The sequence below is a fragment of the Embiotoca jacksoni genome, unplaced genomic scaffold, assembly GCF_022577435.1.
Source record: "Embiotoca jacksoni isolate LCO1_2020_lvr unplaced genomic scaffold, fEmbJac1.0.p SCAF_22, whole genome shotgun sequence".
Classification (NCBI taxonomy): Eukaryota; Metazoa; Chordata; class Actinopteri; family Embiotocidae; genus Embiotoca; species Embiotoca jacksoni.
Genome location: NW_027185363.1, coordinates 7,847,059 through 7,872,866, shown reverse-complemented (window position 1 = coordinate 7,872,866; position 25,808 = coordinate 7,847,059). Strand labels below are relative to the sequence as shown.

The following is a 25,808-nucleotide window of genomic DNA, read 5'->3' as shown; positions in this document are numbered from 1 at the left end:
TACCCGGTAATGCGAGCCCTCTTCCACCGTCGGATTACAGCCGAGGCAACACGTAAAAGGACGATACCGAGTCATAAAACGTCGAATAAAACCAAAAGTAAGTGCTATAAAGTTCTATTTTTACGACCAGAAATATTGCAGAACGTGTACTGTTTGTAAAAACCCGCGAATTGTACTCCATTTGGCGTTTTTTAGCGCCACGTGGTCAACTGAACTTGCAAGTTGGTGGGGCTGTCAAAAAAAAACTTGCGTAACGTAAGTTCAGCAAAAGTCGGGTCTGAACAAGCAACAGATGATTCACAACACGGGATTATTATTGTCATTACTTCCATTTCAACTGCGATATACTTGTCTGGTATCGTATTTTAAACGTCCACTTTTTTTCAATTATTCTGCAGTGACAATTTGCTTTGTCCGATGGTGTTTGTATCCCCCCCCCCCCCTTTTATAATAATAATTAATTTGATATAATTCAGCGTATAAGAATGTGTTTATCATCTCTTATTTCTGTGTTGGGTGTTAGCTTCCTATTCCAGTTCCCAAAGGTGAGTGTTGATGTTGAAGCTGCTTTTCAGCTGATGCTCTTAACAACAACGACCCGGTTCGTTGCACTTAGTTGCCAGTTTATTGAATGCAAATTGTTCAAATGAATTAATCAAATGTATTACAATTAAATTAAATGTATTACAACTGCCCTGTGTTAAATGCCACCTTCACGAAGGCCGAAATGTGTCTTTTAGTGCAATTTCAGATTTGGTTTCCATTCAGCTTCAATATCATTTTGGAGGATGTAGTTTGGGAAATGTATTTTAATTATCTTTAGGTGTTTCTAGTATTTTTGTCCGCCCTTAATGCAACTCGTAGCCATTTTTTATTATCGTTGACTAATCTGCGGATTAGGTTCTGAAATATCAATATATTGTGTAAGTGTGTGTGGAGTAAAAAGAAAAGAAAAAGCCCAAGGCGGAACCTAAACGTAGGTTATCCATCATTAATCATGGTTTACCACCAGAAAAAAAAAAAGGTGTTGCAGGCACATATTTGGCATTTTTGCTTGAAAAGTGATTCAAACCATTTTTTCTCTATTGATTGATTTAATTGTTTGAGCTCAATTTTGATTTGGCAAAATAGTAGAAATACCTTTTAAATTTAACTACATTTTAACAGTTCCAAAACGACAGCCGCCAACATGATCATTAAGTTAAATTGTCAATGCATATCAGAAATAGTTTCCAATGAAGATAGTTGGTCATGTTAGCTCGGTGTACCTAATAAACTGGCAAACCAATGGTTATATCTGCACTAACTGTTCCTCAAGCAATGCATCACCCATGTTTTTAAATTAATGTGCAGTTGGTTTTTTTTAGTTTTTTTTTTAAGTTGCCTTATTTTATGCATGAAACCTCATGAGTGTCGTCAGCTTGTGATGTTTATAACTACATTATGTAGTTATTTATGGAGCTTTTTTTTTTTTTTTTTTATACTTTGTGTATGTTATGATAGCATGTCATTTTACTTTTCACAGTAAATAATAATATTATATAATATAATCAATATTCAATTCTACAATAGGCAGCCTATTATCCTCCAGCATGCCAAAACAAAGGTGAGCCGCCCACTGCTGCACCGGTTGGGTTACTGGGTGTTTCAATAGGAACAGCTTGACATATTTAATCCATAAACTCAGTGTTTCCTCATCATTTGGACACCGCTGCATCTGAAAGGAACCGCCTTGTTGTAATTGTGCAGAACACCTGTAATTATCTGGGTGAGATATATATATATATATATTTTCTCTGCTCATTTCAAGTTGAGCTTGTAAATGGAAACCGTTTCTTGATCGTTATTTTAGAAACGGTCAAGTTGCACGGGTTTTAAATTTCAAATTTCAAATGGGTATGTGAGGAAACGCTGCAAATGCATCCTAATCGAAATGTTTGCCATTTTGACCTGCCATTTGTGAGACCCACATTAGATCTTGCCGTGTTTGTCTGCTTTGCTTTTTGAAAGACCAATGTGAGATTGATCATCGAACTGTTGTAACGTCATGGGGGCAGTATACCACATCAACAAAATTAAATGACCTGCTACCTACCTGCAGTAGATGAAGCTCATTTCTGGACTTTTCCTTTTTAAAGGGTAATAAAGTTTTTTGGATATTTCTGAGGTAAATTAGGCTCTTTTTTTTTTTTTTTTTTATTTTATTTTTTTTATCAATCTGCTGACTCTTTGCTTTCAAGACGACATCGGCAGCACATATCAGCGGTTCCATGAGCTTTCCCTGATGTTTCTAACCAGCGAGTTTCATTGCAATGCTAACTTCACACTGAACTAACGGCTCGAGCTTCCACTTGTTGCTTCTTTTCTCTCCCTTTATAAACGTTTGACACACGAGTGAGTCGTGCGGACACCCCCTTTCATTAGAGAAATGGATCAGTCTTGGCCAAATCGTCAGCAAAGAGGAGCCCCTCAAAATGCCGCTCCGGCGGGAGGCGTCAGGCGGGGTGAAGTCCCCGGTTTGGAGAGAGGCATCATCAGTGGCGACAACATCCAGTTTGGGAGGCTGAGGCATCGCACGCGTCCGTCTCATTCGGAGAGCCACAGCTCCGGGGCTGAAGAGGAGCGGCTGAGCTCCTCCGCGGAGGCGAGGGGTAAAAGCCCCGTCCGGCGGGGCGCGCAGGCGGAGCCGACGTGGTACAACCGGCGGGCCTACGAACGGGCCGAGGGCAGCTACCATCGCCGGCTCACCTCCGACGGCAACAGGCCGCTGTCTTCCTCGCCGCGGAGCCCGAACACCAGAGGATCCTTGACGTTCCACTCCAGACGCGCCCACGGCCAGCAGCGGGCCCGGGGGCTCCCCGTCACCACGGTGAAGGCCTCCGGTACCCCTCACCGTCAGTTCAGTAGAGGCCGCAGTCGCACCTCCTCTGAGACCGAGCAGGGCGGCAAAGGCAGCTGGGGGCCACACCTGAGGAAGACGGGCCTCTCTGAGACGGAAAGCAGGCCCAGATGGGACAAGTATGACACCTCTCACACAGGAATGGGAGAGACCGGATGTGTGTTTTCAGTTTACTTAACAACTGATTTTTATTTTTTTTAATTTTTTGTTGTTGTTGTTGTTGTTGTTGTTGTATGTCTGCATTTTTGTTTGGCCTTTTTCAAGCTAACTTGTGTATCGTGTTAAAACTTTACAGCAGAAGGGAGTATCTTGGTATTTAGTCTGACGTCGGTGTCACAGAGTTTGTGATGTACAACGTATCCGCAGTCTTTCGTGTCCTTTCAACGTGTCGGCCGATAATACAACAAAGTGGGTCTCTGCTACCACTAAGGGGGGCTGTTGGCAGGCGGCGACCGGCCTTTTGTTCAATAATCCAGACTTTGCAGACCGGGCAACTCTGTTTGTGTGAGGAATGCGTAGATGTCTGACCGCCGAAGTAGCCCATCAGCAAAATGAGAAGGGAGGAGAACATGTATCCGAAAAGTTCTTCTCGCCGTTGTTGTTTTTATTTCCTGTTTACATCGTTCCTCGCTTACTGTCACGTCAGCTTGCCGGCTGTATATAATAGAAAGTGTCTGTTTTACGCTTTCGTTTGTGTCTCTCTCCCTCTCTCTCTCTCTCTCTCTCTCTCCCACCCACCAACTCCACCTGTGGCTCTGCATGCGGTTGCAAACCGTAATACAGCAACGTTACAGTCAAGCATCTAATCAAGCCGTGTTCTGTCGCTCACTTCCTGTCACTGACCGCGCCGGCTGCAACAACTAAACACCTGGTCACGACTACCGCGTCGCAGACGAGCCGTCAAATACAGACCAGTGTCCTTGCGTTGTCTAATCGCTCCGAAATCCACTCCCTCCTCAGCGCGAACATGAGCGGACTGCAGTGCCTCGCCACGGAGAACATCTGGTTCGACAAACATCGCTACGATGAATCGGAGAAGCACTTCTACGAGGGAGTCAACGGGCCTTCCACGCAACAGGTAGGAGAGCGTGCATCCTAAAGACGCGCAAACAAACAACAAAAAAAAAGTTGCTTCGTCACTCGGATCGGTTGGTTTTAACACGCAGCCCGACTCGCGGCTCAGTGTCGATGAACTGAATCGGTCATTTAAGAGAAGGGCTTTTCTTCGCCTTGCCCGCTGGATCGACTCTCCCGGCTGTCTTCAGCTCCCGCTGCCCAGTCGGTGGCAGCACAGCTGCCTTCCAGTCACTGCCCCGTTGGTTTGGGTAATCGTCGCATCATCGTCTGTCACAGCGCTCTGCAGTCCGGAGCAGCTGCGTGCATGAATTAAGCCACTCGATTTAGAAGTCGCTCTTCTGAGTGAGAGGGGTCAGGTGGTTTGGCAGCTGTCTCGGCGTCTCGGGCCGTCCAGACCTGCAGCAGCTCTTGGATTTTCTACACAAGCCTCTGAGAAAGAAAGAAAAAAAATGATAGCTTGCTCATATCCAGGTCATAAAGGGTTGTTTCACCAAATCACTAAAAGACACATTTCCAAAATGTGCGTAACCGTTAGTTCCGACATCAAATGCAACTCGATAGCTCGGATCTGACAAAAACCCTGCGTGGGTTTTAAAATGATCATTTCTTTAAGTGGTCGTGTCGGTCTGAATGTTTCTTGAACAGGCCATCCTGGCAGCAGAAGTGAATTCTACACTGTAAAAAAAAAAAATATGGACCGTAAAACCAAAGCGGCTAAAACTGAATAATAAACTCTGAAGACCTTCAGGATCGCTTCATATTTCCCATTCTGCCACTAGTAGCTGCTTTTTAATGAGTCGTTCGATTCAGTGTTGTACATCGACGTTCGTTGATGCCGTTTTAAAACGTATCGTCCCGTGTTTTTACATTTTTAATTTTCTTCTTCCAACGCCGACACCTGTATGACATCTGTGTGAAGCAGTGCACATCGTAGCGAGCGTAGTGTCTGACTCTGTACCTGCAACCTCTACTTCTCCCTCGCTAACCTCTGAACCTGCACGGTGACGTGGTGGCAGGCGAAAACGTCCGTGCATCAGGCCAAAGGGCGCCAGCAGAAACGGCAGCACCGAAACGTAAGTCCTCCTCGTCCAGCTTCGCTGCTCGAGCCTGGCGGCGCTGCATGACCGAGACAGACAGACAGACAGCCGGACGGGCTGCGTGCTGCTGCCTGACATGGAGTGTGTCACTGTTACCATGGCACTGCGTGCTCTCGTCCCGTTTCACCATCTCACCAGCCTGCTTTCTTTTCTTTTTTTTTCGAAGCATCATGAACAATAATAAACACTGGTTCCGAATGCAACGTCGGGGGGTCACAACGAGTTGTTTATAAGCTCGATTATTTTTGCTGGCGTGACCACGGTTATTCGTTAAAAATGAACCCGCGGGCTTTCGGAAGTGAACCATTTACCAGGAGTTGCAGAAAGTTAAATGAGACGGTCAACACTTGCGTCATACCTGCCTTTACTTGCATTATATCCAATTATCACCGTGCAAAACCAAATTGGTGCATATATTTCTCTCTTACCTTTTTTCAAAGCCAGTGGTTTGACCCTGCTTTCAGTATCTATGCTAAGCTAACAGACTTCCAGCTCCGACTGAAGTCAATCCTCTGAACTTTCTGCCACAACACGGGCTAAAGTTATTAAACTGGTCGTATGACAAATTTGTAATTGTGGGGGAAAATGGGTTTTCATCAAGCGGGTGTTTGAGGGTTCATTTACAGGAGAGTTTGAGAGCTGCATGCTGATATTGTAAACATTTAAACCGTTGTTCAGAGGGAGGGAGGGGTGGGATTTAATCTGATCACTGTGTGTGTGTGAAGTATGTCCACATCACTGTGACATATTTTAGCCCCGCATGGCTTTGTTTTTAAACAACACTTTTTCTTTTTTGCTTGCTTCTTCACGTCAGGCTTGGTTTGGATCTCAACCTGGATGTTTATGGACTTGCTTTGTTACCAGTTCAACACCTGCAACGTCACTCTTTTGCTAATGAATTTATGTTTATCTTCCCAGTCATCCTCGCATGCAGGAGGAGACCAGGAGCTGGTTTCACGCATGAAGAGCCTGGAGCTGGAGAACCACACTCTGCACAAAGGTGTGTGTGTGTGTCTCTGTGTGTGTGTGTCTCTGTGTGTGTGTGCGCGTGTGTGTTGAGTTTTTGCCCACTTTACATCATTCATGCTTAAAGTGGTTATTATCCATATTTTTACAACCGTGAGTTAAGCGACAATGCGACGGTTTGTTTATGTTGACGAACCTACAGGGAAATGTCTCCTGAATCTGCAGCTCCTTTCGGTTCTGCGGAGATTAATGGTGATTTATTTGAATAGCTCCACAACGACCAAATTGCGCACAACCCGCTCCGCACCGAGCGGCAGGTTCGAGACCGTTTTGAGAACCAGGCGTTTCCCTCGGTAGGTTGTAGAGACCAACCACGGAGCTAAAAGACAGCGAGGCCTTAACGTTCATCAGGTGGCCGGAAACCAAACAACCATTACATGGCCTCTCATTTTCTCCCTGCCGGATGTGCGTAAGCAACGGTCGGTTAGCAGGCTGGCAGCTTTAAAGGTGACATGTCTACACTCCCAACTTGTTTCTGCTGCACCCAAGTGGTAAAAAACTATTACTGAAGGTTTGAACTTCCCCAATGTTTTTGCTCGTCAGTGGTGGAGGACATGAGGGCAGCCCTGCTGAAGCTGGAGTCCAGAGTGGCGATGCTGGAAAAGACCCCGGCAGCAGCTGTCCCCTGCGCTAAGGTACATTAGGAGGAGTCCAGTGTGTATGAAGCGGACGTTCGCTGTGCCGATAACACGTTTGAAAGAAGCAACACCGATTGTCGCTCTGGAACTCTTTTGAAATCCGTTATCTTCTGTTAGATGACAGACTTAAGGCAGGAAAAAAAAAAAAAAACGTTTAGTTTGCAGAGAAAATAATGTTTTTTTTATGTTTTTTTTTTTTTAGATTGTACGTTTGTTTATTGTTTTTGTTTGCTTTGTCTTGTTTTGTACTGGGAAAGACTTCGGTTTCCTTCATCCTCTGAACATAATCTATTGATTTTTGTCTTATCGTTTCCATATAACCGGGACGTTTCATTTGTGTGAAGATACATTTTTTTTTTGTGCATAATTCCATGTGCCAACTATAATCCTTTTCAACTGCGTTGTTCAGGCCGCTCCAGTCAAACAGGTGATGGTGGAAAATGGCGACGACGACGACGACATTGACTTGTTCGGCAGCGACGACGACGACGAGGAGGCAGAACGCCTCAAGCAGGAGCGCCTGGATGCTTACGCAGCCAAGAAAGCCAAGAAACCCACCCTCATTGCCAAGTCCTCCATCCTGTTGGACGTCAAGCCAGTACGTACCCAAACTCTGCACAAAAAAAAAAAAAAAAATAGCACGAATTCATCAACGAGAGTCGGTGACGAACAGTAAATCTTTTTTTTTTAATTACACGATTCTCATCCAAATGAACCCAACTCTCCAACGAAGAGTCGAACACCGCGTAGACTAACAGAATACACGCCGTGTCATTCGACTCCGGGGTTTCAAACAGCTGGCGCAATTTAGTGTGGAAAACACCCGGATCCCGCGTTCGGAGTTCAGTTTTCATAGCTTTCTCCCGTGTTGTCCGTGTTCGCTCAGTGGGACGACGAGACGGACATGGCGAAGCTGGAGGAGTGCGTGCGCTCGGTGCAGATGGACGGGCTCCTGTGGGGAGCCTCCAAGCTGGTGCCCGTGGGCTACGGCATCAAGAAGCTGCAAATCAACTGCGTGGTCGAGGATGACAAAGTCGGCACGGACATCCTGGAGGAGGAGATCACCGGGTTTGAGGACTTTGTGAGTAGCGGTCACTTACACTTCATTTTGTGACACCTCGACACGTTTTTTTTTTTTTTTTTTACCTTCCAAACCTTTGAGATGTCCCAATCTTTCTAATCTTCTGCCTTCTTAAAGAATATGTAAACGTTTGATTCTTCTTCGTCTGCAGGTCCAGAGTGTCGATGTTGCTGCCTTCAACAAGATCTAAGCTCCATCGTCCCTTTACCTGCTCCACCAAAGTGTTGCTGCTGCTCCCGGCTCGTACGGTCAATAAAACCTAATCTTCGAGTACAAACATCTATCTCCGTTTCATTCTGCAATTTTTGTCAAATGTTAATATTTTGAGCCACATATTCACAAGGTAGCCTGAAAACTGCTTTTGATGCACTGCAGTCAATTTCACACTTGAGGCGAGCACAGCTTCAAAGAAGAGCCCAACCCGACCCAAAATCCTGGGTACACGGGCTGGGTGAAGGCGGTCTGGACTTTATGAAGTAGAACCATTGCTTTAGACGCGTCATAGAAAGATAAAGTCCCACCGCCGAAATCCAGATACACCCCTATTCTGCAGCTGCAGGGAGCAGCGATGGCCACGCTCTCCTTGTCGTGCCGAAACGAGCAGACTGCGGGGGAGCAGTCGAGGCTCCAGGACCTGGAGTTGTGTCCCAGTTTACAGTCGCTCCCCCCTCCGCTCCTGGCCATGTTTTTGTAGCAGACACCGACGGAAACGCCCCCGTTTCCGGCCCACTCCACCTCCCAGTAGCAGCGTCCCGCCATGCCCGCTCTGCACAGCACCTGGGCCCAGCCGGTGAAGCGGTCCGGGTGGTCCGCGCAGGGCCGCGGCTCCTGACGCGTGGTCACCCCTCTCCGCCCATCGGAGAGACATAGATAAGAGTTGGCCGTGTTCGGGTCCAGGGTTACGTCGTTGTAATCTGGACGGAGGAGGTGGATGAATTAAAGAGTGTAATGACCGGGGGGAGGGGGGGGGGCTTGTCAGGTTGGAGCAAATATTTTGTACTCACGTTGTAGAAAATCAGCTCTCGTCTTTGGTTCCGTGTTGTACGGTGCGTCACGGTCTTTAGCTGTTGAGATGGAGAACATAACCTGTTCAATTAAAACGGCAAGCACTCGATACGGAGCGTCGCGCGCTGCACGTCGGGGAGCCAGCGGGTCGGGGCATACTTCAAAAAAATGATAAAAGTCATACTAAAGCATGTCGTCCAAATTATGATAAAAAAAATCATACTATAGCATGTCGTCCAAATTATGAAAAAAAAATCATACTATAGCATGTCGTCTAAAATATAAAAAAAAAAGTCATACTATAGCATGTCGTCTAAAATATGATAAAAAAAAAAGTCATACTATAGCATGTCGTCTAAAATATGATAAAAAAAAAAAGTCATACTATAGCATGTCGTCTAAAATATGATAAAAAAAAAGTCATACTATAGCATGTCGTCTAAAATATGATAAAAAAAAAAGTCATACTATAGCATGTCGTCTAAAATATGATAAAAAAAAAGTCATACTATAGCATGTCGTCTAAAATATGATAAAAAAAAAGTCATACTATAGCATGTCGTCTAAAATATGATAAAAAAAAGTCATACTATAGCATGTCGTCTAAAATATAATAAAAAAAGTCATACTATCGCATGTCGTCTAAAATATGATAAAAAAAGTCATACTATAGCATGTCGTCTAAAATATAATAAAAAAAGTCATACTATCGCATGTCGTCTAAAATATGATAAAAAAAAAGTCATACTATAGCATGTCGTCCAAAATATGATAAAAAAGTCATACTATAGCATGTCGTCTAAAATATGATAAAAAAAAAGTCATACTATAGCATGTCGTCCAAAATATGATAAAAAAGTCATACTATAGCATGTCGTCTAAAATATGATAAAAAAAAAAGTCATACTATAGCATGTCGTCCAAAATATGATAAAAAAGTCATACTATCGCATGTCGTCTAAAATATAATAAAAAAAGTCATACTATCGCATGTCGTCTAAAATATGATAAAAAAAAAGTCATACTATAGCATGTCGTCCAAAATATGATAAAAAAGTCATACTATAGCATGTCGTCTAAAATATGATAAAAAAAAAGTCATACTATAGCATGTCGTCCAAAATATGATAAAAAAGTCATACTATAGCATGTCGTCTAAAATATGATAAAAAAAAAAGTCATACTATAGCATGTCATCCAAATTATGATAAAAAAGTCATACTATAGCATGTCGTCTAAAATATGATAAAAAAAAAAGTCATACTATAGCATGTCGTCCAAAATATGATAAAAAAGTCATACTATAGCATGTCGTCTAAAATATGATAAAAAAAAAAGTCATACTATAGCATGTCGTCCAAAATATGATAAAAAAGTCATACTATCGCATGTCGTCTAAAATATGATAAAAAAGTCATACTATAGCATGTCGTCCAAAATATGAAAAAAAAGTCATACTATAGCATGTCGTCCAAAATATGATAAAAAAGTCATACTATAGCATGTCGTCCAAAATATGAAAAAAAAGTCATACTATAGCATGTCGTCTAAAATATGATAAAAAAGTCATACTATAGCATGTCGTCTAAAATATAATAAAAAAAGTCATACTATCGCATGTCGTCTAAAATATGATAAAAAAAAAAGTCATACTATAGCATGTCGTCCAAAATATGATAAAAAAGTCATACTATCGCATGTCGTCTAAAATATGATAAAAAAGTCATACTATAGCATGTCGTCTAAAATATGATAAAAAAGTCATACTATAGCATGTCGTCTAAAATATGATAAAAAAGTCATACTATAGCATGTCATCCAAATTATGATAAAAAAGTCATACTATCGCATGTCGTCTAAAATATGATAAAAAAAGTCATACTATAGCATGTCGTCTAAAATATGATAAAAAAGTCATACTATAGCATGTCATCCAAATTATGATAAAAAAGTCATACTATCGCATGTCGTCTAAAATATGATAAAAAAAGTCATACTATAGCATGTCGTCTAAAATATAATAAAAAAAGTCATACTATCGCATGTCGTCTAAAATATGATTAAAAAAAAAGTCATACTATAGCATGTCGTCCAAAATATGATAAAAAAGTCATACTATCGCATGTCGTCTAAATTATGATAAAAAAGTCATACTATAGCATGTCGTCTAAAATATGATAAAAAAGTCATACTATAGCATGTCATCCAAATTATGATAAAAAAGTCATACTATAGCATGTCGTCTAAAATATGATAAAAAAAAAAGTCATACTATAGCATGTCGTCCAAAATATGATAAAAAAGTCATACTATCGCATGTCGTCTAAAATATGATAAAAAAGTCATACTATAGCATGTCGTCTAAAATATGATAAAAAAGTCATACTATAGCATGTCATCCAAATTATGATAAAAAAGTCATACTATCGCATGTCGTCTAAAATATGATAAAAAAAGTCATACTATAGCATGTCGTCTAAAATATAATAAAAAAAGTCATACTATCGCATGTCGTCTAAAATATGATAAAAAAAAAAGTCATACTATAGCATGTCGTCTAAAATATAATAAAAAAAGTCATACTATCGCATGTCGTCCAAAATATGATAAAAAAGTCATACTATCGCATGTCGTCCAAAATATGATAAAAAAGTCATACTATCGCATGTCGTCTAAAATATGATAAAAAAAGTCATACTATAGCATGTCGTCTAAAATATAATAAAAAAAGTCATACTATCGCATGTCGTCTAAAATATGATAAAAAAAAAAGTCATACTATAGCATGTCGTCTAAATTATGATAAAAAAGTCATACTATAGCATGTCGTCTAAAATATGATAAAAAAAAGTCATACTATAGCATGTCGTCCAAAATATGATAAAAAAGTCATACTATAGCATGTCGTCCAAAATATGATAAAAAAGTCATACTATAGCATGTCGTCTAAAATATGATAAAAAAGTCATACTATAGCATGTCGTCTAAAATATGATAAAAAAGTCATACTATCGCATGTCGTCTAAATTATGATAAAAAAGTCATACTATAGCATGTCGTCCAAAATATGAAAAAAAAGTCATACTATAGCATGTCGTCCAAAATATGATAAAAAAGTCATACTATAGCATGTCGTCTAAAATATGATAAAAAAGTCATACTATAGCATGTCATCCAAATTATGATAAAAAAGTCATACTATAGCATGTCGTCTAAAATATGATAAAAAAAAGTCATACTATAGCATGTCGTCTAAAATATGATAAAAAAAGTCATACTATAGCATGTCGTCTAAAATATAATAAAAAAAGTCATACTATAGCATGTCATCCAAATTATGATAAAAAAGTCATACTATCGCATGTCGTCTAAAATATGATAAAAAAAGTCATACTATAGCATGTCGTCTAAAATATAATAAAAAAAGTCATACTATAGCATGTCATCCAAATTATGATAAAAAAGTCATACTATCGCATGTCGTCTAAAATATGATAAAAAAAGTCATACTATAGCATGTCGTCTAAAATATAATAAAAAAAGTCATACTATCGCATGTCGTCTAAAATATGATAAAAAAGTCATACTATAGCATGTCGTCTAAAATATGATAAAAAAGTCATACTATAGCATGTCGTCTAAAATATAATAAAAAAAGTCATACTATCGCATGTCGTCTAAAATATGATAAAAAAAAAAGTCATACTATAGCATGTCGTCCAAAATATGATAAAAAAAAAAGTCATACTATAGCATGTCGTCTAAAATATGATAAAAAAAAAAGTCATACTATAGCATGTCGTCCAAAATATGATAAAAAAGTCATACTATAGCATGTCGTCTAAAATATAATAAAAAAAGTCATACTATCGCATGTCGTCTAAAATATGAAAAAAAAGTCATACTATAGCATGTCGTCCAAAATATGATAAAAAAAAAAGTCATACTATAGAATGTCGTCCAAAATATGATAAAAAAGTCATACTATAGCATGTCGTCCAAAATATGATAAAAAAGTCATACTATAGCATGTCGTCTAAAATATAATAAAAAAAGTCATACTATCGCATGTCGTCTAAAATATGAAAAAAAAGTCATACTATAGCATGTCGTCTAAAATATGAAAAAAAAGTCATACTATAGCATGTCGTCTAAAATATGATAAAAAAAAAGTCATACTATAGCATGTCGTCTAAAATATGATAAAAAAAAAGTCATACTATAGCATGTCGTCTAAAATATGATAAAAAAAAAAGTCATACTATAGCATGTCGTCTAAAATATGATAAAAAAAAAGTCATACTATAGCATGTCGTCTAAAATATAAAAAAAAAAGTCATACTATAGCATGTCGTCTAAAATATGATAAAAAAAAAAGTCATACTATAGCATGTCGTCTAAAATATGATAAAAAAAAAAGTCATACTATAGCATGTCGTCTAAAATATGATAAAAAAAAAGTCATACTATAGCATGTCGTCTAAAATATGATAAAAAAAAAAGTCATACTATAGCATGTCGTCTAAAATATGATAAAAAAAAAGTCATACTATAGCATGTCGTCTAAAATATGATAAAAAAAAAGTCATACTATAGCATGTCGTCTAAAATATGATAAAAAAAAGTCATACTATAGCATGTCGTCTAAAATATAATAAAAAAAGTCATACTATCGCATGTCGTCTAAAATATGATAAAAAAAGTCATACTATAGCATGTCGTCTAAAATATAATAAAAAAAGTCATACTATCGCATGTCGTCTAAAATATGATAAAAAAAAAGTCATACTATAGCATGTCGTCCAAAATATGATAAAAAAGTCATACTATAGCATGTCGTCTAAAATATGATAAAAAAAAAGTCATACTATAGCATGTCGTCCAAAATATGATAAAAAAGTCATACTATAGCATGTCGTCTAAAATATGATAAAAAAAAAAGTCATACTATAGCATGTCGTCCAAAATATGATAAAAAAGTCATACTATCGCATGTCGTCTAAAATATAATAAAAAAAGTCATACTATCGCATGTCGTCTAAAATATGATAAAAAAAAAGTCATACTATAGCATGTCGTCCAAAATATGATAAAAAAGTCATACTATAGCATGTCGTCTAAAATATGATAAAAAAAAAGTCATACTATAGCATGTCGTCCAAAATATGATAAAAAAGTCATACTATAGCATGTCGTCTAAAATATGATAAAAAAAAAAGTCATACTATAGCATGTCATCCAAATTATGATAAAAAAGTCATACTATAGCATGTCGTCTAAAATATGATAAAAAAAAAAGTCATACTATAGCATGTCGTCCAAAATATGATAAAAAAGTCATACTATAGCATGTCGTCTAAAATATGATAAAAAAAAAAGTCATACTATAGCATGTCGTCCAAAATATGATAAAAAAGTCATACTATCGCATGTCGTCTAAAATATGATAAAAAAGTCATACTATAGCATGTCGTCCAAAATATGAAAAAAAAGTCATACTATAGCATGTCGTCCAAAATATGATAAAAAAGTCATACTATAGCATGTCGTCCAAAATATGAAAAAAAAGTCATACTATAGCATGTCGTCTAAAATATGATAAAAAAGTCATACTATAGCATGTCGTCTAAAATATAATAAAAAAAGTCATACTATCGCATGTCGTCTAAAATATGATAAAAAAAAAAGTCATACTATAGCATGTCGTCCAAAATATGATAAAAAAGTCATACTATCGCATGTCGTCTAAAATATGATAAAAAAGTCATACTATAGCATGTCGTCTAAAATATGATAAAAAAGTCATACTATAGCATGTCGTCTAAAATATGATAAAAAAGTCATACTATAGCATGTCATCCAAATTATGATAAAAAAGTCATACTATCGCATGTCGTCTAAAATATGATAAAAAAAGTCATACTATAGCATGTCGTCTAAAATATGATAAAAAAGTCATACTATAGCATGTCATCCAAATTATGATAAAAAAGTCATACTATCGCATGTCGTCTAAAATATGATAAAAAAAGTCATACTATAGCATGTCGTCTAAAATATAATAAAAAAAGTCATACTATCGCATGTCGTCTAAAATATGATTAAAAAAAAAGTCATACTATAGCATGTCGTCCAAAATATGATAAAAAAGTCATACTATCGCATGTCGTCTAAATTATGATAAAAAAGTCATACTATAGCATGTCGTCTAAAATATGATAAAAAAGTCATACTATAGCATGTCATCCAAATTATGATAAAAAAGTCATACTATAGCATGTCGTCTAAAATATGATAAAAAAAAAAGTCATACTATAGCATGTCGTCCAAAATATGATAAAAAAGTCATACTATCGCATGTCGTCTAAAATATGATAAAAAAGTCATACTATAGCATGTCGTCTAAAATATGATAAAAAAGTCATACTATAGCATGTCATCCAAATTATGATAAAAAAGTCATACTATCGCATGTCGTCTAAAATATGATAAAAAAAGTCATACTATAGCATGTCGTCTAAAATATAATAAAAAAAGTCATACTATCGCATGTCGTCTAAAATATGATAAAAAAAAAAGTCATACTATAGCATGTCGTCTAAAATATAATAAAAAAAGTCATACTATCGCATGTCGTCCAAAATATGATAAAAAAGTCATACTATCGCATGTCGTCCAAAATATGATAAAAAAGTCATACTATCGCATGTCGTCTAAAATATGATAAAAAAAGTCATACTATAGCATGTCGTCTAAAATATAATAAAAAAAGTCATACTATCGCATGTCGTCTAAAATATGATAAAAAAAAAAGTCATACTATAGCATGTCGTCTAAATTATGATAAAAAAGTCATACTATAGCATGTCGTCTAAAATATGATAAAAAAAAGTCATACTATAGCATGTCGTCCAAAATATGATAAAAAAGTCATACTATAGCATGTCGTCCAAAATATGATAAAAAAGTCATACTATAGCATGTCGTCTAAAATATGATAAAAAAGTCATACTATAGCATGTCGTCTAAAATATGATAAAAAAGTCATACTATCGCATGTCGTCTAAATTATGATAAAAAAGTCATACTATAGCATGTCGTCCAAAATATGAAAAAAAAGTCATACTATAGCATGTCGTCCAAAATATGATAAAAAAGTCATACTATAGCATGTCGTCTAAAATATGATAAAAAAGTCATACTATAGCATGTCATCCAAATTATGATAAAAAAGTCATACTATAGCATGTCGTCTAAAATATGATAAAAAAAAGTCATACTATAGCATGTCGTCTAAAATATGATAAAAAAAGTCATACTATAGCATGTCGTCTAAAATATAATAAAAAAAGTCATACTATAGCATGTCATCCAAATTATGATAAAAAAGTCATACTATCGCATGTCGTCTAAAATATGATAAAAAAAGTCATACTATAGCATGTCGTCTAAAATATAATAAAAAAAGTCATACTATAGCATGTCATCCAAATTATGATAAAAAAGTCATACTATCGCATGTCGTCTAAAATATGATAAAAAAAGTCATACTATAGCATGTCGTCTAAAATATAATAAAAAAAGTCATACTATCGCATGTCGTCTAAAATATGATAAAAAAGTCATACTATAGCATGTCGTCTAAAATATGATAAAAAAGTCATACTATAGCATGTCGTCTAAAATATAATAAAAAAAGTCATACTATCGCATGTCGTCTAAAATATGATAAAAAAAAAAGTCATACTATAGCATGTCGTCCAAAATATGATAAAAAAAAAAGTCATACTATAGCATGTCGTCTAAAATATGATAAAAAAAAAAGTCATACTATAGCATGTCGTCCAAAATATGATAAAAAAGTCATACTATAGCATGTCGTCTAAAATATAATAAAAAAAGTCATACTATCGCATGTCGTCTAAAATATGAAAAAAAAGTCATACTATAGCATGTCGTCCAAAATATGATAAAAAAAAAAGTCATACTATAGAATGTCGTCCAAAATATGATAAAAAAGTCATACTATAGCATGTCGTCCAAAATATGATAAAAAAGTCATACTATAGCATGTCGTCTAAAATATAATAAAAAAAGTCATACTATCGCATGTCGTCTAAAATATGAAAAAAAAGTCATACTATAGCATGTCGTCTAAAATATGAAAAAAAAGTCATACTATAGCATGTCGTCTAAAATATGATAAAAAAAAAGTCATACTATAGCATGTCGTCTAAAATATGATAAAAAAGTCATACTATAGCATGTCGTCTAAAATATGATAAAAAAAAAAGTCATACTATAGCATGTCGTCCAAATTATGATAAAAAAGTCATACTATAGCATGTCGTCTAAAATATGATAAAAAAAAAAGTCATACTATAGCATGTCGTCCAAAATATGATAAAAAAGTCATACTATAGCATGTCGTCTAAAATATGATAAAAAAAAAAGTCATACTATAGCATGTCATCCAAATTATGATAAAAAAGTCATACTATAGCATGTCGTCTAAAATATGATAAAAAAAAAAGTCATACTATAGCATGTCGTCCAAAATATGATAAAAAAGTCATACTATAGCATGTCGTCTAAAATATGATAAAAAAAAAAGTCATACTATAGCATGTCGTCCAAAATATGATAAAAAAGTCATACTATCGCATGTCGTCTAAAATATGATAAAAAAGTCATACTATAGCATGTCGTCTAAAATATGATAAAAAAGTCATACTATAGCATGTCGTCTAAAATATAATAAAAAAAGTCATACTATCGCATGTCGTCTAAAATATGATAAAAAAAAAAGTCATACTATAGCATGTCGTCCAAAATATGATAAAAAAGTCATACTATCGCATGTCGTCTAAAATATGATAAAAAAGTCATACTATAGCATGTCGTCTAAAATATGATAAAAAAGTCATACTATAGCATGTCGTCTAAAATATGATAAAAAAGTCATACTATAGCATGTCATCCAAATTATGATAAAAAAGTCATACTATCGCATGTCGTCTAAAATATGATAAAAAAAGTCATACTATAGCATGTCGTCTAAAATATGATAAAAAAGTCATACTATAGCATGTCATCCAAATTATGATAAAAAAGTCATACTATCGCATGTCGTCTAAAATATGATAAAAAAAGTCATACTATAGCATGTCGTCTAAAATATAATAAAAAAAGTCATACTATCGCATGTCGTCTAAAATATGATTAAAAAAAAAGTCATACTATAGCATGTCGTCCAAAATATGATAAAAAAGTCATACTATCGCATGTCGTCTAAATTATGATAAAAAAGTCATACTATAGCATGTCGTCTAAAATATGATAAAAAAGTCATACTATAGCATGTCATCCAAATTATGATAAAAAAGTCATACTATAGCATGTCGTCTAAAATATGATAAAAAAAAAAGTCATACTATAGCATGTCGTCCAAAATATGATAAAAAAGTCATACTATCGCATGTCGTCTAAAATATGATAAAAAAGTCATACTATAGCATGTCGTCTAAAATATGATAAAAAAGTCATACTATAGCATGTCATCCAAATTATGATAAAAAAGTCATACTATCGCATGTCGTCTAAAATATGATAAAAAAAGTCATACTATAGCATGTCGTCTAAAATATAATAAAAAAAGTCATACTATCGCATGTCGTCTAAAATATGATAAAAAAAAAGTCATACTATAGCATGTCGTCTAAAATATAATAAAAAAAGTCATACTATCGCATGTCGTCCAAAATATGATAAAAAAGTCATACTATCGCATGTCGTCCAAAATATGATAAAAAAGTCATACTATCGCATGTCGTCTAAAATATGATAAAAAAAGTCATACTATAGCATGTCGTCTAAAATATAATAAAAAAAGTCATACTATCGCATGTCGTCTAAAATATGATAAAAAAAAAAGTCATACTATAGCATGTCGTCTAAATTATGATAAAAAAGTCATACTATAGCATGTCGTCTAAAATATGATAAAAAAAAGTCATACTATAGCATGTCGTCCAAAATATGATAAAAAAGTCATACTATAGCATGTCGTCCAAAATATGATAAAAAAGTCATACTATAGCATGTCGTCTAAAATATGATAAAAAAGTCATACTATAGCATGTCGTCTAAAATATGATAAAAAAGTCATACTATCGCATGTCGTCTAAATTATGATAAAAAAGTCATACTATAGCATGTCGTCCAAAATATGAAAAAAAAGTCATACTATAGCATGTCGTCCAAAATATGATAAAAAAGTCATACTATAGCATGTCGTCTAAAATATGATAAAAAAGTCATACTATAGCATGTCATCCAAATTATGATAAAAAAGTCATACTATCGCATGTCGTCTAAAATATGATAAAAAAAGTCATACTATAGCATGTCGTCTAAAATATAATAAAAAAAGTCATACTATAGCATGTCATCCAAATTATGATAAAAAAGTCATACTATCGCATGTCGTCTAAAATATGATAAAAAAAGTCATACTATAGCATGTCGTCTAAAATATAATAAAAAAAGTCATACTATCGCATGTCGTCTAAAATATGATAAAAAAGTCATACTATAGCATGTCGTCTAAAATATGATAAAAAAGTCATACTATAGCATGTCGTCTAAAATATAATAAAAAAAGTCATACTATCGCATGTCGTCTAAAATATGATAAAAAAAAAAGTCATACTATAGCATGTCGTCCAAAATATGATAAAAAAGTCATACTATCGCATGTCGTCTAAAATATGATAAAAAAAAAAGTCATACTATAGCATGTCGTCCAAAATATGATAAAAAAGTCATACTATAGCATGTCGTCTAAAATATAATAAAAAAAGTCATACTATCGCATGTCGTCTAAAATATGAAAAAAAAGTCATACTATAGCATGTCGTCCAAAATATGATAAAAAAAAAAGTCATACTATAGAATGTCGTCCAAAATATGATAAAAAAGTCATACTATAGCATGTCGTCCAAAATATGATAAAAAAGTCATACTATAGCATGTCGTCCAAAATATGATAAAAAAGTCATACTATAGCATGTCGTCCAAAATATGAAAAAAAAGTCATACTATAGCATGTCGTCCAAAATATGATAAAAAAGTCATACTATCGCATGTCGTCTAAAATATGATAAAAAAAAAAGTCATACTATAGCATGTCGTCCAAAATATGATAAAAAAGTCATACTATAGCATGTCGTCTAAAATATAATAAAAAAAGTCATACTATCGCATGTCGTCTAAAATATGAAAAAAAAGTCATACTATAGCATGTCGTCCAAAATATGATAAAAAAAAAAGTCACACTATAGCATGTCGTCCAAAATATGATAAAAAAGTCATACTATAGCATGTCGTCCAAAATATGAAAAAAAAGTCATACTATAGCATGTCGTCCAAAATATGATAAAAAAGTCATACTATAGCATGTCGTCCAAAATATGATAAAAAAGTCATACTATAGCATGTCGTCCAAAATATGAAAAAAAAGTCATACTATAGCATGTCGTCCAAAATATGATAAAAAAGTCATACTATCGCATGTCGTCTAAAATATGATAAAAAAAAAAGTCATACTATAGCATGTCGTCCAAAATATGATAAAAAAGTCATACTATAGCATGTCGTCCAAAATATGAAAAAAAAGTCATACTATAGCATGTCGTCCAAAATATGAAAAAAAAGTCATACTATAGCATGTCGTCTAAAATATAATAAAAAAAGTCATACTATCGCATGTCGTCTAAAATATGATAAAAAAAAAAGTCATACTATAGCATGTCGTCCAAAATATGATAAAAAAGTCATACTATAGCATGTCGTCTAAATTATGATAAAAAAGTCATACTATAGCATGTCGTCTAAATTATGATAAAAAAGTCATACTATCGCATGTCGTCCAAAATATGATAAAAAAGTCATACTATAGCATGTCGTCTAAATTATGATAAAAAAGTCATACTATAGCATGTCGTCTAAATTATGATAAAAAAGTCATACTATAGCATGTCGTCTAAAATATGATAAAAAAAGTCATACTATAGCATGTCGTCCAAAATATGATAAAAAAGTCATACTATAGCATGTCGTCCAAAATATGATAAAAAAGTCATACTATAGCATGTCGTCCAAAATATGATAAAAAAGTCATACTATAGCATGTCGTCTAAATTATGATAAAAAAGTCATACTATAGCATGTCGTCTAAAATATGATAAAAAAGTCATACTATAGCATGTCGTCTAAATTATGATAAAAAAGTCATACTATAGCATGTCGTCTAAAATATGATAAAAAAGTCATACTATAGCATGTCGTCCAAAATATGATAAAAAAGTCATACTATAGCATGTCGTCCAAAATATGATAAAAAAGTCATACTATAGCATGTCGTCTAAATTATGATAAAAAAGTCATACTATAGCATGTCGTCTAAAATATGATAAAAAAGTCATACTATAGCATGTCGTCTAAATTATGATAAAAAAGTCATACTATAGCATGTCGTCTAAAATATGATAAAAAAGTCATACTATAGCATGTCGTCCAAAATATGATAAAAAAGTCATACTATAGCATGTCGTCCAAAATATGATAAAAAAGTCATACTATAGCATGTCGTCTAAATTATGATAAAAAAGTCATACTATAGCATGTCGTCTAAAATATGATAAAAAAGTCATACTATAGCATGTCGTCCAAAATATGATAAAAAAGTCATACTATAGCATGTCGTCCAAAATATGATAAAAAAGTCATACTATAGCATGTCGTCTAAAATATGATAAAAAAGTCATACTATAGCATGTCATCCAAATTATGATAAAAAAAAAATCACTATAGCATGTCTTTTTTTCATAATTTGGACGACATTCTATAGTATGACTTTTTTTGATCAAATTATGAAAGAAGTGTAAATATAAGTTGATTAGATACGGTGGACGTGAACAGGATATTTTTCACGCTATTCGATTATGTAGGCAGCTAAGCAGATTGTATCTGCTTAAGTGGTTCCTTGACCGTTAAATGTTTTCCAGTGGAGGACCCACATACCTTTAGTCTTTTCAGAGTTGCTCAGATTGATGGTTTCCTTCAGTGAAAGTACTGGAAATGCAGACGAACAACAATCATTCAATATATATATTTTTTTTTAAATGTACCAAAAAAAAAAAAAAAATCATCATCGTGGCATTCAGCTGAGAGAGACGCACCTTTATCCGAGATTCGGTTGAATTCTCTTTGAAGTGTTTCATCCAGACTGTCCTTCAGATCAGGCAGGGCCCCTCTCATGGTTTTATACATCATGTAAGGAAGTGCATCAGTGCCGGGCGGCTCCACAGTCTTTGTAGGGAAATGAAGAGACTTGCACTTCTGCAGTGAAATGCAAAACAACCAAGTTACAGGACAACATTTGAATGTAAACACAACCAGCCTGTATCACTGAGTGGGTCACAGAATAGTTGTGAACATGGGCGTAAATGGCCTTTTTTTTTTTGCCTATACGGAGAAAATACCAGTCTGTCCCCTCCCCCCCCCCTCCCCCAATATAGAGAAGAAAATAAGTTAAATATATTCTACTTTTATGAACGTTTTAATGACTTTTTGTACAACATACTACACAGAATGATACATTTTTTTTCACATTTTGGACAACATTATAGCATGACCCTGTTTTCATATTTGGTATGACTTTTTTTTTTTTAATGATATTTTGGACTACGTAGTATAGTTTGAAATTATTTTGACGTTTTGGTTAAGGTGACAACACGCGCTTGATTTGAACACGATTCGACTCGAACCCCAAACAGAGTTTACTGTAACGTCCGCGTGAAATTAAAACTGGGAAAGCCAATTTTCTGAACGCTCCCACGCTTGACGTCTCGCATCAAGCGAAGTCAACTGTTAAAGACATTAACGTTCAGATTAAAGTTGACGAAACGTAGCTGACGAGTGTGTCCTGGTTTGGTTCGAGTCTGCTCTTGGGGATGTGAAAGAATGCAGTAAGAGAGCTGTAATCTTTCCCAACCATCCCGCACGAAGTGAATGTGGCATCATCGTACACTCCATTAAAAGGTGACCTCGACATGTTTCTGCGAAAAGTGAACCAGCTGGTTATAGAAATAAGAGCGCGTAAGACCCTTTCCAAATCTTTCTAAAAAAAAAAAAATGACGAAGACGTGATTTCCGGCTCGGGCGGTCTCTCTTTCGTACCTGGAGGAAGCGGATGTGGTCCTCGGTGCGACAGAGCTTCTCCAGCTCGGCGTCGGTTCTCCTGAGCTCGGCCATCTCCCTCTGGATCCTCTCGTGCGCGTCCTCGGCCTGACCGACGGCCGCCCTCTCCTGGACTCTGATCGCCTCCTCCACCTCGCAGCTCTGTTTCTCGATGGATCGGATCAGCTTGGAGAAAATCCTCTCGCTCTCCTCCACCGCGGCCTCCGTGGAGTGCTGTTGGAGGAGAGGACAACGTTTTCCGCTCCGGGAAATCTTATGTACGCTTTTGGATTTCACGCGGTACGTCAACAACCTTTTTTTTTTTTTTTTTTTTTTTTTTTTTAAAAGCTCCTGTAATGGAAAAGCACTCACCTTGATGTACCTGATAACATATCTAAGTTCCTTCTCCGTGTCCTTCAATTTCTGCACCGACTTCAAAGAGGCTTCTTGGAGTTTTTTCTAAGAGAATACAAAAAGATGAGTATCAAATGGAGCACTCCCTCGGGCTGAATAATATTTCCGCAGATGACTTTCAGGATGAAAAGTTCTGATTTCACCATCGCAAGATTGGATTATGTTGGAAGGCCTTTGGTGTATCACCCGCCGCAGAAACATCCGAGGTCCATATGTCTACAGGACCGGGCGCAATTTACCCTCCCCGTGTTGAATATTTTAACTGCTGAAGCCTTTACAGCGGGCTACAAAAGATGTATCCTTCATCTCAGACGCCACGTACACTAATCCGTTGGGTCGCTGCTGGCATTGCAGACAGAATTAGATTTGAGTCGAAAGGAATATTTGTTTTTAAATATGCAGCGAGTTTTAGAAAGTAGAACCCGGAGATTTTATGTTGCGCATGCAAACGGGGAATTTTTAAAAAAAAAATCTGAGCTGGCACTGAATTCAGAAAGGTTTGGTGCAGCAGAAATCTCCAGGAGATGAAGCTACGGGTGCTCACCGGTGTTAAAAAAAAAACAACAACAACAACAACAACAACTGGAAGTTAAATAGTGATAACTGAGAAATGATTAGAATACTTCGCGCCAATTGGCCAAAATTGATTAAATGAATTGAGACCCATATAGGTTGATCATTTAGCCGATTTCATTGGCTGATACTGTTCTATCACAGCTATGTCAGTATTGACGTATGTTGTCCACGTATGAAAAAATGTGTGTACTGTTTTTACAGAACATAAAGAAAAAGATACTTGGGGAAATGCAGAATTCTTTTATTTATTTATAGTTTATCCACGATTATTAGGTTCCTCGCCATCGGATAATAAAGTTTACTGTCAAACTGCACAATATCCTGCCTTGATTACATATTTGTCACAAGTGTGTGTTATATTAAAAAAAAAAAAAAGAAAAAAGAATATGACAAAATATCTATTGGATTTTTGTTGTTGTTGTTGTATTTCCTAATATTTACATCCAGGCTGCAGCTTTACACTTACTGGACACGAGAACGGTATTGAGATCAACTAAATGAGTTGTTTAGTATAATCATGGACTCTGTGCCGTGTTGTCATTGCTCCGTGTTTCTAACTGTCACACAGTTATCTTGTTTGATTATACCAACGATTACAAGTCGTAAATACGGGACTTCTTTCCAGCTCTTCTGTCAGTCACACACTGTTTACACAGCACGAGGTTAGATAAACCTGATGACGTCACAACAACATCAGCGTTATTTTCTCAGATTTCACAAAGGGTCCTTCAGCACCATAAAAAAAAATTAAAAAAAAAAAAACCATAATGTAACTGTTTTCACAGACTGAAGAGAACCGATCATGACTTTCACATGTTAAATCTAAATACTCTCTAATCTGTGGATCGTTTGAAAGCAGTAATAAAAAAAAAAAGAAGTAAAATCTGGTTTTAGTTTGAAATAATCCGTTTATAAACACATCTGAACTGTAAATAAGTGATTTCAGGATGATTTTTTTTTTTTTTTTTAAAGAAACCGTTCCCACCCACCTGTTGCGTGCTTCTCTCCTCCGCCGCGGACACCGTATCGTGGCCTTTGTGCCTCTCCTTCACGCACTGCGAGCACACGCCCTGCTGGTCGGTGTGACAGTACAGCCGCAGCGTTTTATCGTGCTGCGGACACAGCTTCTCTCTCGGCGGATCCGAGGCCGCGGCCGCCGCCGCCGCCGACCTGTGGCTCTTTCCGCGAGCGCGTTCCTCGTGGACTCTCAGGTGAGCCGCGCAGTGAGACTCCGAGCCCGCCAGGCGGGATTTAACAGCTCCGCTTCTCCTCCCCGCTTCCGCCGGTTTGGCTGCAGCTTGAACTCCGCTCCGCTGGAACGTCTCCACCACTTCGGCCAGAACCGTGTTCCTGCTCAGCAGAGGTCTCGGGTTGAACGCCTGCCTGCACTGAGGGCAGCTGTGCTGGCCCTTCCGCTCGGCCCGGTTCCAGTAGTCGTCGATGCAGTCCAGGCAGTAGCTGTGTCCGCAGGGGATCGTCACCGGGTCTCTCAGGACCTCCAGGCACACCGGGCAACAGAACTGGTCCTGTTCTATAGAAATAGTCGCGGACGCCATTTCCGGGACACTCTCGAACTGAAAACTTGGGGAGGGCGGGACGGAGATGGGCGTGGTCACACAGGTGAGCTGACGACGTCACCCGCTGCAGCCTGAAAGCCTCCAATCGCAGCCAGCTAAACTACAAACAGGCCGAAAGCACACGAACGGCGCAAAGAGCAGCCTTTAAATGTGACCCGATACATATTTTACACGAGA

General features: G+C 36.2%; 2 protein-coding genes and 1 long non-coding RNA gene across 10 annotated transcripts; 2 read left to right on the top strand and 1 right to left on the bottom strand.

The window, feature by feature from the left end:
- On the top strand, positions 1-8,095 carry eef1da (eukaryotic translation elongation factor 1 delta a (guanine nucleotide exchange protein)). 7 transcript variants are annotated; one of them, XM_069157691.1, is made up of 11 exons: positions 36-97; positions 524-545; positions 1,573-1,606; positions 2,425-3,018; positions 3,860-3,977; positions 4,993-5,049; positions 5,992-6,073; positions 6,643-6,734; positions 7,147-7,335; positions 7,624-7,818; positions 7,970-8,095. In XM_069157691.1, exons 3-11 carry the CDS (start codon positions 1,593-1,595, stop codon positions 8,006-8,008), a joined length of 1,380 nt encoding a protein of 459 aa, XP_069013792.1. In that variant the 5' UTR covers positions 36-97; positions 524-545; positions 1,573-1,592; the 3' UTR covers positions 8,009-8,095. The 7 variants fall into 7 exon arrangements, with proteins under 7 accessions (XP_069013789.1, XP_069013790.1, XP_069013791.1 ...); XM_069157688.1 differs by lacking the exon at positions 524-545 and having other exon boundaries at positions 1-97; XM_069157689.1 differs by lacking the exon at positions 1,573-1,606 and having other exon boundaries at positions 1-97.
- Positions 7,970-25,792, bottom strand: LOC138203096 (tripartite motif-containing protein 16-like protein). Of its 2 annotated transcripts, XM_069157687.1 has the most exons (7): positions 25,044-25,792; positions 23,437-23,523; positions 23,065-23,298; positions 22,065-22,224; positions 21,907-21,957; positions 8,823-8,882; positions 7,970-8,732 (listed from the first exon to the last, which is right to left on the bottom strand). In XM_069157687.1, the coding sequence occupies exons 1-7, from the start codon at positions 25,608-25,610 to the stop codon at positions 8,200-8,202; spliced, it is 1,692 nt and encodes a 563-aa protein (XP_069013788.1). In that variant the 5' UTR covers positions 25,611-25,792; the 3' UTR covers positions 7,970-8,199. The 2 variants fall into 2 exon arrangements, with proteins under 2 accessions (XP_069013788.1, XP_069013787.1); XM_069157686.1 differs by having other exon boundaries at positions 23,065-23,523.
- LOC138203100 (uncharacterized) lies at positions 15,493-17,167 on the top strand. The gene is made up of 3 exons (XR_011178694.1): positions 15,493-15,555; positions 16,176-16,367; positions 17,118-17,167. It is a non-coding gene; the product is annotated as an uncharacterized lncRNA (long non-coding RNA).
- Positions 25,793-25,808: the final 16 nt, after the last annotated feature.

Coding starts and splice junctions, on each gene's coding strand:
- eef1da (XM_069157688.1), top strand. CDS start 10: ATGCGAGCCCTCTTCCACCGTCGGATTACAGCCGAGGCAACACGTAAA. Junction 6,074..6,642: donor GAACCACACTCTGCACAAAG/GTGTGTGTGTGT, acceptor TTTGCTCGTCAG/TGGTGGAGGACATGAGGGCA. Junction 6,735..7,146: donor CAGCTGTCCCCTGCGCTAAG/GTACATTAGGAG, acceptor TGCGTTGTTCAG/GCCGCTCCAGTCAAACAGGT.
- LOC138203096 (XM_069157686.1), bottom strand. CDS start 25,610: ATGGCGTCCGCGACTATTTCTATAGAACAGGACCAGTTCTGTTGCCCG. Junction 21,958..22,064: donor CAACCGAATCTCGGATAAAG/GTGCGTCTCTCT, acceptor CTGCATTTCCAG/TACTTTCACTGAAGGAAACC. Junction 8,733..8,822: donor GAGAGCTGATTTTCTACAAC/GTGAGTACAAAA, acceptor TCCTCCGTCCAG/ATTACAACGACGTAACCCTG.